Below are 16,343 nucleotides of genomic sequence, written 5' to 3'. Positions count from 1 at the left end.
TGTGGTTGCTATGGCACCCCATCCTGGATTTACCCATCTATCCTAATGGAGCAAAGGGCGGGGGGGAAGGGAGAGAGCCCTCCTGGCCCCTTCTGCTTCCCTCCCTTCCCTCTCTCTGGAGCAGATGTGGCGGGGTGGGGTGGGGAGGAGTGGAGGGTGCCTGGATGCTGGATAAGAGGGGAAGGGGAGAGTGGTTTGCCTGGGTTAAGAGGGTTTGAGATGAGGGGCACACTGAGAGAGGAGAGGGCAGGGCCCTCATGCCTACATCCAAAAGCCAGCTGATGACGTTAGAGCAAAGAAAAAATAGGTGAGACAGCTTGAGCATTGAGAGAGAGAGGGCAGGAGAGGGGAGAGGGAAAGCTAGGACAGGAGGCGTGGACGCAGGCAGCATCCAGGGCCAGACTCTGCTGGGCTCTCCTGAGCCATCAAATCCTCCAGGCAGCCAGTGCCCACGGTTCCTGAGAGCTGCCCAGGATGGGCACCAGGGTGGGGGTCATACCCCCTCCTATGTGGGGGCTGCTGGGCTGCTGTTTCCTTTGTGTCTGGGCTCTGGAGGGTCCACAGCCCCTCCGCTCTCTGCCCCTGCTGTCCTCCCAAGCTCAGCCAGAATCTGTGCCCAAGTGGGTGCCTTCAGAGGGGGCAGAGGCAGCCCTGGCTTTTCTCTATTCTGGAGATGCCAAACAGCTGTTGGGGGCTAACTGCAGTGAGCGATATGAAGCCCTTGGGGCAGGAGCCAAAGCAGGCCTCCCTCCAATCTTACAGAGGGCAGCAGGCACCCTTGCCCAGGCTGCCAACTTCCTCAACATGCTGCTGCAAGCCAATGACATCCGCGAGTCCAGTGTGGAGGAGGATGTGGAGTGGTACCAGGCACTGGTTCGCAGCGTGGCCGAGGGAGACCCAAGAGCATACCGGGCTTTGCTGACCTTTAGCCCCCAACCTGGGGCAAGCCACATCCAGCTGTCCCTACAGGCCACTCGGCTGCAGGAGGAGACCATCCTTCAAGACTTGTCTGGAATCAGGGTGCAGGAGGAGAGCCTGGCTGGAGACCTGGACACCCCTGCCCTGCAGAAGCGGGTGCTGACCAATGATCTAGGAAGCCTTGGTAGCCCCAAGTGGCCACGGGGGGATGGCTATGTGGGGGACATGCAGCATGTGAGGTTGTCTCCTCCCTTCCTGGAATGCCAGCAGGGCCGGCTCCGTCCTGGCTGGCTTATCACACTCTCGGCCACCTTCTATGGACTCAAGCCAGACCTCAGCCCGGAAGTCAGGTAAGTGGGCTTGTGCAGGACTTGATGCATTTGTAGGTATGTTGGGGGGGGGCGGTGAGTAGGCACAAGTACAGTGTGTATGAGCCACTTGGCACCCATGTGTGTACGTCTGGGGGGCACAGACGTGTGTTTGCAGTCAGTTCTGGAATCTGGAACTACATGTTGATGCCTACATGTGTGAGGGTACATACTGTGTATGAACCTATTTGTATTTCTGTATCTGAGCATATGAAGGTCTATGAGCATGTGCGCATGTGCGTATACAAGTCGGTATACATAAATCTATGTATAAAAAAACTCACCGTCGTGGAGTCAATTCCGACTCATAGTGACCCTATAGGAGAGAGTAGAACTGCCCCATAGGGTTTCCAAGGAGTGGCTGCTGGGTTCGCACCAGTGACCTTTTGGTTAACAGCCAAATGTTTAAGCCACTGCGCCACCAGGGCTTCACATCTATGTGTAGGTATCTACATATAAGTGTGTACAAATGTGTGGGTATAGATGGGCATAGGTCTTGGCTCCCAGGTCTCAGTAGTGGGTATAGGAGGGAGCTTGGCGTGGATGACAGATACAACCCATGCTCCAGACTTAGATGAGCCAGGTGGGCACTCCAGTTTAACCTGCTGCTCTCTAATGACTTAGGGCTCTAGGAGGAGGCTTCCCCAAGGGAAGGAAAATTCAGGGGATGCTCAGAACCAATGCCCTTCCTGTCCAGAAGTTGGTCAAGTCCCCAGGGTCACTCCCAATGGCCATTCTCCTACCTCAAATAGGATCCGCTGCCCTGCCTGTCCTGTCCCGGGACCCTGATACCTTTCAAACAACTGACCTCCTCCCTCAACCAGAGTAAAAGGTGGGGGGAGGCTTTTGGGAAGGGGCAGTAAGTGGAAATAGTACTGCAAGGCATCCAACCATCAACACTGCTTTTCCAGCTACAGTGTCCCCATTCATTGTCCCCAGCATAGTCCCCTTCCTCCTGGCAGGCAGCCTTGTTCTTTGCCAACTCTCTCCCTGTTTAGCCCAAAGCAGGGGTTGGGGAGTCACTGTACCAGGCAGTTCCACCTCAGGGCTTTTCTATTCCACACCTTGTTTGCTGTGATCAATTCAGACCTGGCTTGGGCAGTGAGGGGGTAGTTAATAGCTAAGTACTGTGTGTGTATGTGTATGTATGTGTGTTTGTGTCTATACATGCAGTGGGAAAGTTAAAAAATCCCCTTCAGACAAATCATCAGAGCCCTAGCTTCCACATGTCCTGACATGCCCCCACCCTCTACCCATTGATAGAAACCAGGAAATGATAGGAATTTGGAAAGCTGAGCTTTGTGGAGAACAGCCTGGGATGGGGGCTGTTGCTCACCAAGGCAGTGAAGGTGAAGAGCACTGCAGAAGTAGAAAGCATCTGTGTCCCTCCCTGGCACACTGCAGCCACTATGATAAGTTTACAAAGCTTGCATTGCCTCATAGCCCAGTAGACATAAACACATGTCCACCTTCTCCTCCCTAATGGCCAATTCACTGCTCCAGGGGCCAGGTGCAGATGGACATGGATCTTCAGAGTGTGGACATCAATCAGTGTGCCAGTGGCCCAGGCTGGTACACTAACACACACCTGTGTGATCTCAACAGCACCCAGGTAAGGACAAGGAGGATCAGGGGAGGTGCACTAGGCTTCTGGCTGCCTCCTTTCCCTCTTTCCAATCACTACTATGGTCTTGCTCCCAGTTCTGCTCACAGAACCAACCCAGCCTCTCAAGGCTTCAGGGTGTCCCTAGCGATTGGCAGAGGCGAGAGACCAGACTTTTAAAAAGTGAGGCCACTTGCAACCCTCACCTCCCCACAGCCACTGCCCATGCCTTTGAAATTTCAGTATTCCTCCCTGTCTCCCCTCTTGCCTGGATCTCTCCCCAGGGCCACCTCCTGAGTCTCAGGTAATCATCCCTTTTTCTTCCTCTGGACCACATTCTCCATGTCAACAGAGCTCTGGACTCCTGCCTGGCCTACAAAGAACGCTTCGTTGGTGTTTGTCAAAATAAAGGGAATTGTGGGTTGGGGTAGGGGAGCTTGAGGAGCTCTGGGGCTGGTGAAGGTGAAGGAACCCAGGCCAGAAGCTGGCAACCACAGCCTCCGGTGCAGTTGTGTCAAGACTGGTGGAGGGCAACGGCTGGTAATTCTGTGAGCCTGGCAGTGGGAAACCAGGAGGCCAGGGGACTAATCAGCTCCATAGTTTGCACTGGCCGCCTGCGGGTTCCTGAGCGGAACTAAGCCCTGCAGCCTGCTGGGAGGTGGGGGGCAGCTTGGGCATCGCTGCATTCTGTAAACAGGTGGCCCTGCTGCTCTGAAGGGTGCATGTGTTTGGATCTGTAAGTCCAGGGATGGAGAAGGGGTCCCACTGTCCAGACACTTCTTTAATCCAGCCGCACTGACTTCTCTGGGTATACGGGGTATACGTTTATATGGTCCTGCAGACTGTGGTAGGAACATAGCATGTTCCAATCATCCAGGCAAGAGGAGAAGGCGGGGCCCCGTCTTCATAAGCACCACACTCTAACCCTTTCAGGTGATGTCAGGGGTTGCATATGGAACCCCCTAAGATTATTCCCTTCATTTGCCTCACTGATGTCTGTTCCTGGCATGTCTGCAGTAGATGTGACCTCATTCATGTGCTCTTCTTCCTGGCTTGGCTCTGAGGTCTGCTCCATCCCCTGCTGGGCAAACATCAATGGGCAGAGGTGGAATAAAGGACTGGCCTTGGCATCCCACCAGCTTGGCACTAGCCTGGCATTAGGGCTGGGGAAAACAGTCTTGTGCTAAAGCCAGATGGCCCCTAATGGAGGAAGCTGCTCCTCCATGGGGGCCCTTTCAACCCACCTGTGTGCCAAAGAGGGAGACCCTTTGAAACAGGATGTAGACAGTCAAGGTATGCCTGGGCTCAAGCTCTCCTTCACTTCCACCTCCCCCCAGCACTGTGCCCTAGCAACAGCTGGGTACTGGAAAATGGGACCTGTGAGGCTCTTGTCACTGCCAGTCTGAACGAAGAGGTGATCCCTTCCCATGCTCTTTGCTTGGGATCTCTTTGAGAAAGAGGCAATTGTGGAGATGGAGGCGGATTTCCATAGAGGAAAGGCTTCCTAAGCGCTAGGTGGGCTTCTGGTAGGATTCCTTAATCTGGACCTAGGTGCTATGGATAGGGAGGTATGTGGACCTTCCATCTCTTCCCAGGAAGGAAAGAGCTTCCAGAGGAAGAACCTTATAAATACATACCATGTTTCTGTCCCCACAGTGTATCCCCTTGGAGAGTCAGGGCTTTGTTCTTGGCCGTTACCTCTGCCGCTGCCGACCTGGCTTCTACGGGGCAAGCCTCTCTGGGGGTACGTACCTATGGTGAGGGCCAGACAGGTGGCTGGGCTCAAGGGACATCTGGGAAAGATAGGCAGTGTTGGGGTGAGACACTGGGAGGAAACTTGTGGGAGAAGGGCAGAAGGTAAGGAGGAAGCGAGGCAGGCAGGGTCCAGTTTAGAGGTATCTGTGTCTTCTGAGGACAATCCCACAACCTCCCCATCTAGTGCAAATTGACCTCCCAAAGAGCCCTAGTCTGGGATCACCTCTACCTGCTACCCTGCCCTCCCCGGGAGTATCTACTTCCTCGGTGCTTCCCCTCCTGACCCTACCCCAGGGGCCACAGGCCATAGGAGGGCAAGGAGGGAGGTGTGGTGACCATAGGCAGAGGTGGCTGGGGACTCAGGAAGGTGACCCCAGCCAAGCCCCTCTCCCTGCACCCTTCTTATTCTTTATAGGGTTAGAGGAGAGTACCACCCAGCCTACTGGGCAATCCGGATCTCCACAAGGCAGCTCCAGGAGGCTGCTGCGGTGCCAGCCATGTCCTGAGGGCTGCGCCAGCTGCATGGATGGCACACCGTGCCTGGTGGAGGCGGCCCTGACGCTGCGGGCAGCAGTGCTGGCCTGCCAGGCCTGCTGCATGCTGGCCGTCTTCCTGAGCATGCTGGTCTCCTACCGCTGCCGCCGGAACAAGGCGAGGAAGGCCCTACATCTCTCCTGCACATTTGCCCTGTCCCTCTTGGGTCCCTGGACCCAAGACCTGAGACTACTAAGACCAGAACTCAGGAGAAATGGGTTATGGTCTAGATTCTAAGACCAAATCACCTGTTTCCTCATCTGGAAACCTAAGGCATTGGACTTGATTCAACAATGCTTGTCGAGCATCTATGCTATGCAAAACACTGCCTAGGCACTAGGGGAAGAGATCTCAGTCTCCATGGAGCTCTCAGATTAGTGGAGGAAGGAGAATGTAATAAAATGACAGTACAATGAGACAAGGGCTAGGCCTGAGATGGGATGGGAAAGACTTTCGAGACAACATGCCATTCAAGCCAAGCTTGGCTTTAAAACAAACAAAAACCAAATGCTTTGCCGTCCAGTCGATTCTGATAGTGACCCTATAGCACAGAGTAGAACTGCCCCACAGGGTTTCCAAGGAGCAGCTGGTGGATTTGAACTACTGACCTTTTGGTTAGGAGCCAAACACATAATCACTGCGCCACCAGGGCTGCGGGCCTGGTTTACTGTGTTTATCAGGCAGAGAAGGGGATATTCTAGACAAAGCAGCAGTCTGACCCAAAGCTCGGAGGCACATCCGAGATCCTTTCTTGCTCCTAGGACTGCAACAAGGCCCAGGGTGGATAGGCCTGGGTGGGGCCTGGGGCAGCGTGGTGGAGGGCTATGTGAAACCTTGGCGTCGTCAGCCAGAAGAGGCTTAGTCTCAGAGGTACTAAGAGCTGTGGGGCAGGAATGGTGTATGCCTCTTAAGAGAGAGGTGCTAATGTTACAGGGTGAAGCTTTAGCCCAAAGCCACTGAATGAGCCCTAAAACAGACCTGTGACCCTCCCACACTGTACCCTCCAGGCTCCAACATCCCACTGCCCTGCTTACCTGCCTTTTTCCTGGGTTCACAGAGGATCCGGACATCTGGGGTTATCCTGCTGGAAACCATCCTTTTTGGATCTCTACTGCTCTACTTCCCTGTGAGTCTGTGGCTAGAGGTTGGCCCCACCTTCCAGAACCCTGTACAGCCCCAGCCTGGCACCCTGAAAACCTTCAGAACCACCCCTCCTCTCTGCCCTCTTGGGGGAATTCAGAGATCTCGAATTCCCCCTACTCATACCCACCAATGGGAGGTGGTCTAGTAAGTGACCCAGACAAGTTCCCTAACCTCTCTGACACTTAAGCTACTGCTCTGTAGAATGGGAGTGATGATGCCTCTATTGCATCTAAGGCCTAGCACATAGTAGGAACCGGAGGAGAGCAGCTATTTCTGTCACCCCTGCCCCCAGGTCTTCATCCTGTACTTCAAGCCCAGTGCATTCCGCTGCATTGCTCTCCGGTGGGTCCGGCTGCTGGGTTTTGTCATCGTCTATGGCACCATTATACTCAAGCTTTATAGGTAGGGCCTTGGGTGTACTTTGCTGTCATGCTGCTCACCCTAGGCCACCCCAGCTCATTCATGGAACGGAGTTCTTCAAAGCGAGACCCTTGCCAGCCCCACTCCCCTGTGGCCCCATTACGATAGCCCTCCCCTCCATGCAGTTTCTGGGGGGAGAGAGGCAGTGCCTCATGGAAGGCGTATGTGGAGAGGAGGGAAGCAATGGATGGAGGCTACCCTTCCCCCATTTCCACCACCCTCTAACCCTTGTAGAGTGCTGCAGCTGTTTCTGTCTCGAACGGCCCAGCGGGGTCCCCACCTGAGCAGCAGGCGGCTGCTGCGGCGCCTGGGGTTGTTTCTGCTCTTTGTGCTGGGCTTCCTGGTGGTGTGGACAGCAGGGGTCCTAGAGCCAGGCATCCAGCACACGCCCCTTGTGACCCGAGGCTACACTCCCACTGGCCGCCACTTCTACCTCTGTCACCATGACCGCTGGGACTACATCATGGTTGTGGGTGAGCTGCTTCTGCTGAGGCCAGCCTCATCCTGGCCCAGCTCTGTACCTCCAGGGGTCCTTCTATCCTGGTCCTCCGGCCTGTACCCAGACTCCTAGCACTTGGCCCTTCCCAGCATGCCCTACAGAGAAAGGGGCAGCATGGCTGCTGAGGTAGTGAGACTCTCCCTCCTCCTCCCACAGCTGAGATGCTGCTCCTGTGCTGGGGCAGCTTCCTCTGCTACGCCACCCGGGCTGTGCCCTTGGCCTTCCACGAGCCACGCTACATGGGCATCGCCCTGCACAACGAGCTGCTGCTCTCTGCTGCCTTCCACACAGCCAGGTGAGGGCAGACCCACTTACCTATGGCTCCTCCACCCAACACCACTCCTCACCTACCCAGGTGAAGGTACTCCCATCTCATGGCCACCCTTGCAACACTGATGTGCTTCAGCAAGATGAGGAAGGCCTCTCACCTGTAGGTCTCTCCTCACCTCACAGATCCCCTCTTGTACCCCAGGCCTCACTGAAGTGAGGAGACCCCCAACACCAAGGAGAGGAAGCACCTCCCACTCCTAATTCCTTTCCCATTCTTGACACCACCTCTCCAGCAACCCATCATGCCCCTCCCCACAATGCTCAATTCCCCCTGCCTTCTTCCCCCTTGAACCTCAGGCATGTGAGCAGCAGGCCTGCTGTGTGTGTGTCCCTAACAACTTGGCCCTGTGGTGGAGGCAGAATCAACCCACTGGGTGGGCCTTAACAGAGCTGTGGAGCACGGAGTCTGTGCTATGGGCAACCCACGAAGACCAGTGGGAGTAGCTGGGAGGGCACCTCCACAGACACTCAGGACTGGGGCTGGAGAAAAGTGCCAGTGAGACAGGTGAGCAGGAAGAGGCTACTGCCACCTGCAGCTAACTATTCCCCACTCCCCCCCCCGCCCCCAGGTTTGTGCTAGTTCCCTCCCTGCACCCGGACTGGACCCTCCTCCTCTTCTTCTTCCACACCCACAGCACAGTCACTGCCACACTGGCGCTGATCTTTATCCCCAAGGTGAGCTCCTCCTCCTCCTGGATATGAGGTGGGGTGTATGTGCGCAGACACACACACACACACAGAGGCCGACCACTGTGGATGTGCTGCTGTCGCTGCAACCCCCTCTCCAGGTCAGGGTGAGGATGACAGAAGGTGCTGGGGGTGAATGAGTCAGAGCAAGGAGCAGATTCAGAGGAGGAGTGGAGGAGGGAGTGAGAAGCTACTGTTTCCTTCTGTTTCCAGTTCCTGGGCAAGGGAAATGAGAAGACCTAGGGGTGAAAGGAGTCCTTAAAGAAAACTGAAAGGTTGGCAGGCTGGGAGAGTCTATTTGGAAGCAGTGTCTTACAGAAAAATAGGTGGGGGAGACAAAGGGCATGGCTAGGAGTTGGGAGGGGTCAGGGGTTAGGACCATCCCTGGCCTCGGAGCCGGATGAGGGTGAGCAAAACGGTGGACCCCAAGGATCCGGAATCAGAACGGGAGGTGTGGAAGCTCACGAGGTAGACTTACTCCACAGCTCAGATGGGCACAGGAAGGGACAGGGAGCCAAGGTGAGTCTTTCCCCACTCATGCGCCCCCCTGGCCAGTTCTGGAAGCCAGGGGCCCCTCCCCGGGAAGAGATCGTGGACGAGGTGTATGAGGATGAGCTGGACCTGCAGCGCTCGGGCTCCTACCTTGACAGCAGCATCGCCTCAGCCTGGAGCGAGCGCAGCCTGGACCCCGCTGACATTCGGGTGCGTGTTGCCCTCCCAGCCTCCTTTTGGTGCTAGCTTTTTGGCTGGCAGAGGGAGCAGTGTTGCCCTGCCACCTGGGCTGTGTGCTACTATCCATCCCCTCCCCCTAGCTCTCCCTCTCTCCAAGACCTGCCTCCCTTGCTTTTCCACTCATAGCCCTAAACTGCTTCCCCTGACTCTGTTCAAAGGGGGCCACACATACCACCCATGTGAAAAGACCCCAACAGTTCTGGAGCCCAGATCCAAGGCCCAGGCTATGTGGCAAGTTAGAGGCAGAGCCATGAGTGGCACCCTGATCCCTCGTGTCCTCCACACCCACTCAGCAGGGGTATCGGGGTGGGCGGCAGGCTAGGAAACCCCTCAGTCCCCAGCAAACCAGGATGATTGGTCACCCTAAGGCCAGTGGCGGGGCTAGGGTGGTTCAGGCAGTGAGTGGCCACCAGAGATTTCCACACCAGGATCCCCTTCCCCTGGACCTGGCAGGTCTTAGAGAAAGAAAGTTCTTCCTGGGTCTTATGTCGAAAAAGCACCCTTACTCTTATTTTCCTGCTCAAGGGGATCATTAGGGTTACAGCCACCCTAATGAGAGGAAACCAGGCGACCTGGAAATCTAAGCCCATTGTTTTATAAGACTTTAAAGTACAAGAGCAATCTCAGGAAGACATTTGTCCATCCCCTCCACCTCCACGTGGGCCCACCTCTACACGTGCCTTATTTGCACAGTTCCCCACATCCCCCAATTCCTTATCCCAAATACCTCTGCCTCTTTCCCCCATGCATCCTCCTGAGCTCTGCCTGCTTTGCCTTCTGCCCCCGAGTATAGGCTGAGCCGAGAATCCAACCAAGCAAGGAGGCCAGAGTGTGGAGGCGCACTGTCACCCACAACAGCACCTACCCTGGGCCCTCTACTTTCTGGAGCAGCAGCTCATCAATCTGCTCCCCCAGGCTGGCTTTGGAGAAAAATACAGGATATAAAAGAGAACAGACCTTCAAAGCCCCATTCCATTATTTTCACCTCAGTATGACACTTTACATGAGCACTAGTTCCATCATTTCATGTCAGTATTTTCTAGAAGCAGAGGCTCAGAGAGGTCAAGAAAATAGATGAGAGTCACATGATGTGCCAGCAGTCTAGAATCTGGTTTTCCTGTCCTCCAAGCTGGTGATTTACCACTAGGCCACAGTGCCCCCAGGGAAGGGGGTATATGCTGAGCCCTCAGAGCTGAGTGGATACAGCTCAGAACCAGGTTGGTGCTGGTCTGGAGAAACAGTGAGATGAATTTTGAGAGAGTTTTAGAACAAAGGAAGGGACATAGCTTGGTAGAAAAGAGGTCTCTCTAAGAAAATGGCCTAAATAATAGCTGAGAGGATGGGGAGAGGTAGCCCTTTCTGCCTCAACATCAGCTCTGCTCTCCTCACCCTCCCCTCAGGATGAGCTGAAGAAGCTCTATGCCCAGCTAGAGGTCCACAAGACCAAGGAAATGGCCGCCAACAACCCCCATCTGCCCAAGAAGCGGGGCAGCTCGTGCCAGGGGCTGGGCCGCTCCTTCATGAGATACCTGGCAGAGTTCCCAGAGGCCCTGACACGGCAGCACTCCCGGGACTTGGGCTCCCTGGGCCAAAGCAGCCTGCCTGGCTCCTCCCGCCGCCGGCTCCTTAGCTCCAGCATCCAGGAACCTGAGGGACCACAGGCCCTCCACAAGTCCCACAGCACCTACGACCACCGCAGGGAGCAGGACCCGCCTCTCCTCGACTCGCTGCTGAGGAGGAAGCTGGCCAAGAAGGTCTCGAAGACTGAGAGCCGGGAGTCGGAGTCAGTGGAGGGACCCCCTCTCCTCGGCTTCAGGTCCGCCAGCGCCCACAACCTGACGGTGGGAGAGAGACTCCCCAGATCATGGCCTGCCTCCCTGCATAAATCACTCAGTGTAGTGGCTGACTCCAGAGAAAAGGCTCTGCTTGTTGCCAGCCAGGCCTACCTGGAGGAGACCTATCAGCAGGCGAAGGAGCGAGAGGAGCGAAAGAAGGCAGAGGCGGCTGTAGCAAGCCCAGTGCCGAGGCCATCGGCCAGGAGGCTGGAGCAAGCCTGGGGTGCCCCACTATCAGCCCCACCCTCCCCTGCCAAGAGCTGCAGTGTGGGCGGTTCCCATGACTCTAGGCAGCTTCACGAGGAGGCTGGGAGACGGCTGCCTCGCCCACCCATCAGGCACCAGATCTCCACACCCATCTTGACCCTGTCTGGGGCCTGCCTGGGAGAGCCAAGGATGCTGTCACCCACCTCTACCTTGGCTCCAACTCTGATGCCAGCTCCAGCCCTGGCACCAATCCCTACCCTAGCACCTGTTCCAGTACCCCCTCAAAGCCCCAGCTTGCTTACCTATATCTGCCCCTGGGAGAATGCAGAACTGCCAGTCAGGAAAGAAAATGCGACCCAAGAAGGCCCCTCAGGGCCAGAGCAAGGCCGCCAATCCCCTGCCCCTGCTCGGGCCAGGATCTGGAGGGCCCTCTCGGTTGCAGTAGAGAAAAGGAGGGCTGAGGAGAATGAAATGGACACACAGGATGGGAGTCTCCAGGAGGCAGCTGAGGATGTGGACGAGGATAGGCCCAAGACCTTCTCTAAATCTCACAGCCTCAACGCCCCTGTTCAGCAGGGTTCCATGCGCAGTCTGGGACTGGCTATCAAAGCTCTAACCCGTTCTCGGAGCACATACCGAGAGAAGGAGAGTGGGGAAGAGAGTCCTAAGAGACGGGAGAAGGACAGAGCTTCAGGAGAGGGGTTGGGGGCTTCCCCCAGATCTCCCAGGATGGGCCGGCCCAAGGCGGTGAGTAAGCAGGCTGCCCTTGCTCCCTGCGATGATGAAGAATCCTTCCAGAACCAAAAGAATGCTCACACCAGCAGAATGCTCCTAGTCTGTCACCAGGAAGGCAGCAGAAAACAAGACACAGGCAGGAGGACAGCCCAGGGCCTGCGGGATGGCAAAGCTGGTAAAACGGGGCCTGCCACACTGAGACAAGGCAGACAGGGCACAGCTGGGGAAAAAAATGGTGAGCGAGCAAAAGAAGCCCCTGGGGGGTGGCGGGAATGCCCTAAGGCTGGCCTCCAGCTCCTGGACAGTGCTGACCACAGGGTGGCGGAGGTATGCCCCTGGGAAGTAGCCAAATCAGAAATGTGTCCACTTGACAGTAGCAACAAGGCTGAAATCTGCCCCTGGGAGGTGAGTGAAGGAACCTCTGAGAGGGGAGTACTAAGGCAGGATCTAGAAGATAGCTCCCAAGAAGAGAGGGGGAAAGCCCCAGAAAAACCAGAGCCCAAAGATGTGGTTGCCAGTGCTTGGAAAAAGGCAGAGAGGCTGGTAAGGGGGCAGGAGGCAGTGTGTCCCTGGGAGGGTACCGATCCCGGGGGACTGTCCCCTCAGCCAGCCCCTCAGAACACTAATAGACCCAAGAGCAGGTCTGACGCGGTGGACAGTGGCGAGGCCAGGGAGGTGGCTATGTGTCCAGGGGAAGCCACTGGCCCAAAAGATTATAAAGCTGAAATGGCCAAGACAGAGCTCTATCCTTGGGAGGCAAGTAAAGGAGAGAATGGGAAGCCAACCCAGGAGCTCCCCCAGGACAAGCAGAAAACCCCCAAGAAAGCAACCTTTTGGAAAGAACAGAAGCTAGGTGGAGACCGGGAGTCTCTCTGTCCATGGGAGAGTACAGATATTTTGGGTCCCTCAGCAGTCTCAAATCAGGCCTCAGGAACCCCAGAGTACTCAGGGAGTTTGGGCGGTAGTGTCACTGAGGTGTGTCCATGGGAGGCAGAAGATGCCCCTGCTACCAAGAAAGCAGAGATCTGTCCCTGGGAGCTGGATGCTGACATAATGGGGAAAGAAACGGCGAGTCAGGGGACAGGTGGAGAATCTCTCCTGGAAATGGGAAAAGCCTCCAGAAAAGGGAATCCTAGAGAGATGGAGGAACAAGCTGTGAAAACAGTGCAGAAACTAAGTCAACAGCAGGAGTTGGTCTGTGCCTGGGAGCACACTGTCCCTGGGCACTCCAGCCCATGTGTAGACAATTCCTCACCTAAAGCTGAGAGCCAACTCCTAAGCACTGGAGGAAGCAGAGTGACGCAGGGCTGTCCACGGGAAGATAGCAAACCAGAGGTAAAGGGAACAATGCCTGCCAAGGCAGAAATCTGTCCCTGGGATGTAAATGACAGGACAGAGGGCTGGACATCGGGACAGGCTCCAAAAGGAGGTAAATCTCAAAAGGACCAGGAGAAAATGCCTGGACAACCAGGAATCAAAGAAGCAGATGTCACAGCTTGGGCAGAGCCTGAGGGGCAGACCCCAAAGCAGGAAGCAGTGTGTCCCCAGGAGAGGGTAGGCCCTGGCAATCTCCCCCTACAGCCAGGCTCTCAAGACACAGATAGACCCAAAGCCGGTTTCCAGATATCAGGCAGTGTGGGAAACAAAACTGCGGAGATCTGCCCATGGGATGTGGCAGAGACCCTGACTGCAGAGAAGGCAAATATCTGTCCCTGGGAGGTAAGTGCTAGAGCAGTGCAGGAAAGGGGTTTGGGAGAGGAAGCCATTAGGAAATTTCCAAGAGATACCAGAAAGGTTTCCACAGATTATGGGCCCAGTGAGAGGGCTGTTACTGCTCCAAAAAAGCCAGAGAAGCCAGCTGGAGAGCGGGAGATGGCTTGTCCCTGGGAAGGCCTGGATCCAGGTGGCTCCTCTCAACATTCACATGCTCTGGACTCCGATACATCAAAAGCTGGACCCCAGGACCTGGACAGTGTGGGGTGCAGGTCAGCTGAGGTGTGTCCCTGGGAAGTGGAGGAGGTGCCTACCGGTGAAAAGCCTGAGATCTGTCCCTGGGAAGCAAATGAAAGAGTGACTGAAAAGGGACTGGAAAAGGAGACAGGGTCCGAGTCAGCAGGGCAGAGGATGAAAACTCTAGAAAAAGAGAGACTCACCTCCCTGGGAGAAGACATATCAAAATGGGAGGCAAAACTGAGTCAGGAGTGGGAATCTGTTTGTCCCTGGAAAAACATGGACTTGTGGCAACCCTCTGCTCAGGCCCCCAAGGTCTCGAGCTTATCAAGCAGCATGAGCAGCAAAGTGGCAGAGCGACATTCCTTAGAAGTGAGTGATGAGGCAGTAGAGCAAGGAGACCTGAAGCAAGACCCAAAAAGAGGCTCCCTTCTGGAACACATGCTTATCCGAGAAAAAGCCTCATGTTCGAAAGCAGAATTCACTGTTGAAGATGGGGAAAACACAAGCAAGGAGCTGCAATCTGTCTATCTACGGGAGAGCTTGGCCCCAGGGGGCTTTTTCTCCCACCCAGACACTCAGCACACAGACCAATCGAAAGCCAGCTCCCAGGGACAGGTCAGTGTTGGGGGCAGGATCACTGATGTATGTCCATGGGATGCTCCTGACCCAGATGTTTACAAACCTGACAGCAGCACCAAGGCCAAGATCTGTCCCTGGGAGGGGAGTGAAGGGATTCCTGAGAAAGGGGTATCAAGACAAGATGGAAAAGGGGAATCTCAAGGGGAGAAAGGGAAAGCCCTAGAAAAATCAGAGCCCAAAGATGTGGCAGTTCAGAAAATGCCAGAGAAGGCAGACAGGAAGCAGGAGGCTGTGAGTCCTTGTGAGAATCAAGAATGTGGGGGCCTGTCTCCACAACCAGCCCCACAAGCTTCTGACAGAAGTGAAGACAGTTCTGAGGCAGCAAGTGGTGTAGGGGCCAGGGTAGCAGACATGTGTTCATGGGCAACGGAAGAGGCTCCCTCTGCCGAGAAAGCAGAGATCTGCCCCTGGGAAATGAGTAAAGGAGCAGCAGAGAAAGGAGGACTGGTACAGGAGGTACACAGAGACTCAAAAGAGCAAGGAGAGGTGTTCTTTCAAAAGGCAGGGTCTGGAGGGACTGAAGAACACTTTTCAGAAGCAGCAGCAAAACTCAGCAGAGAGCAGGAGACAGTCTGCCCATGGGAAGGCGCAGATTCAGGGGGCCTCTTCCCTCAGCCAGATACTCTGGACACCGACCAACCCAAAGTCAGTCCCCATGGAGCAAGCAGTCTGGGGAGCAGAGCAGTAGAGCTGTGTCGATGGGAAGTCACAGATCCAGAAGGAAACAAAATAAAGGGCACCATGGCAGAAATTTGTCCCTGGGAGGGAACTGGAGCCCCATCTAAGGAACCTGGGCTGCTGGCTCTAACAGCAACTCAGGCAGAAATGTTCATCCCCACAGCCCATGAGAAAGCATCATGCCTTTCAGTCTATAGACCTCTGGGAAGCTTCCTTCCAGAAAGCAAAAGCCCCCGCCCTCAAGTGAGCAGGCCAAACAGTACTTTTACTCTGGAAGGTGTCAAAGAACCCAAAAGACCTTCATGGCTGGGACCAGGAACCAGCTTAGCCCCAGAGCCAAGTCTCCAAGAAGCCAAAGCTCAGAAGTCTTTCTCCTTAACTGAAGAACAAGAAACAATCTCTAAAACTCAAAATAAAGAACTCACCCTTCCAAATGTCTATCCTTGGGACTGGGAGTAACAACTTCATCAGGTGAGGTCAAACATAGAGCTAGTTTTCAGGAACCAAGCTCCTTTTCAAGTTCTAAAAGTTCCCAAAGAGTCTAATCAAAAACACTTGGCCACGTGCCCTCCCCATAAGGCCAGAGGTCAACTCATTCCAAAACTGAATTGTACAAGGAGATAGTGAGCAGCTTGGACCCTAACAGGAAGTCCCGTCTTCTCTTCATCTTTAACTCTTCTTCCTGTTCCAGTGGACAAAGGCTGGGCCTCCTGCTTCTGAAGAATCCTCTCATCCAGCTGGAGCATGCAACACAAGCCATCTGAGTCTGAACACTCCACTTGTAAAGCCAATGTTAGGAGTGAAAGGAAGTCTGTGCCCAGCCCACAGAGACCTCATTCTTCTCTGAAGTCTACAAAGGGTCATTTCTTAAGAAGAAACTCTAAAATACACAAGGTATTGGTAATACAGGGACTGTGGACCATAGAAAACTCCTGACCCAGGGATTTACGCATCTGAAATGATGGCTGTGGTACGGGGATGGGACAACTATAAAGATCACCATAGGAAGCTTAAAAAGCCACTTAATACCAGTATAAACAAGATAAATCAGGAAAAAATGAACTGAAAATAGGTGCTAAAATGCCTTACAGACCTTGCCTTTTTGACTTTCGATCTGTTTCTGGCTTATTGATTCTCCAACCTGCCCCACTTGACCGCTGAAGTAGAGACGCTCAGGCATTCTCACATCCGTTAACAACACCTGACATCCAGAGCAACACCAGAGACAGAGAACACAGACGGAAAGGCGGTTTCTCCAGATCCTTCCCACACTGGTCAAGGCAGAGTTTTCCCTACAAGACAGCCTC

At 54.8% G+C, this 16,343-nt stretch overlaps 1 protein-coding gene across 1 annotated transcript; it reads left to right on the top strand.

Annotated features, from left to right (window-relative positions):
- The first annotated feature begins 474 nt into the window (after positions 1-474).
- Positions 475-15,577, top strand: GPR179 (G protein-coupled receptor 179). Its single transcript, XM_049860819.1, has 11 exons — positions 475-1,268; positions 2,790-2,898; positions 4,546-4,633; positions 5,060-5,295; positions 6,236-6,304; positions 6,614-6,723; positions 6,976-7,214; positions 7,397-7,535; positions 8,140-8,245; positions 8,813-8,959; positions 10,390-15,577. The coding sequence occupies exons 1-11, from the start codon at positions 475-477 to the stop codon at positions 15,493-15,495; spliced, it is 7,143 nt and encodes a 2,380-aa protein (XP_049716776.1). The 3' UTR covers positions 15,496-15,577.
- Positions 15,578-16,343: the final 766 nt, after the last annotated feature.

Source organism: Elephas maximus, chromosome 19, assembly GCF_024166365.1.
Source record: "Elephas maximus indicus isolate mEleMax1 chromosome 19, mEleMax1 primary haplotype, whole genome shotgun sequence".
Classification (NCBI taxonomy): Eukaryota; Metazoa; Chordata; class Mammalia; order Proboscidea; family Elephantidae; genus Elephas; species Elephas maximus.
This window is presented reverse-complemented; position numbering and strand designations above follow the sequence as displayed.

Coding starts and splice junctions, on each gene's coding strand:
- GPR179 (XM_049860819.1), top strand. CDS start 475: ATGGGCACCAGGGTGGGGGTCATACCCCCTCCTATGTGGGGGCTGCTG. Junction 5,296..6,235: donor ACCGCTGCCGCCGGAACAAG/GCGAGGAAGGCC, acceptor CTGGGTTCACAG/AGGATCCGGACATCTGGGGT. Junction 7,215..7,396: donor GGACTACATCATGGTTGTGG/GTGAGCTGCTTC, acceptor CTCCTCCCACAG/CTGAGATGCTGCTCCTGTGC.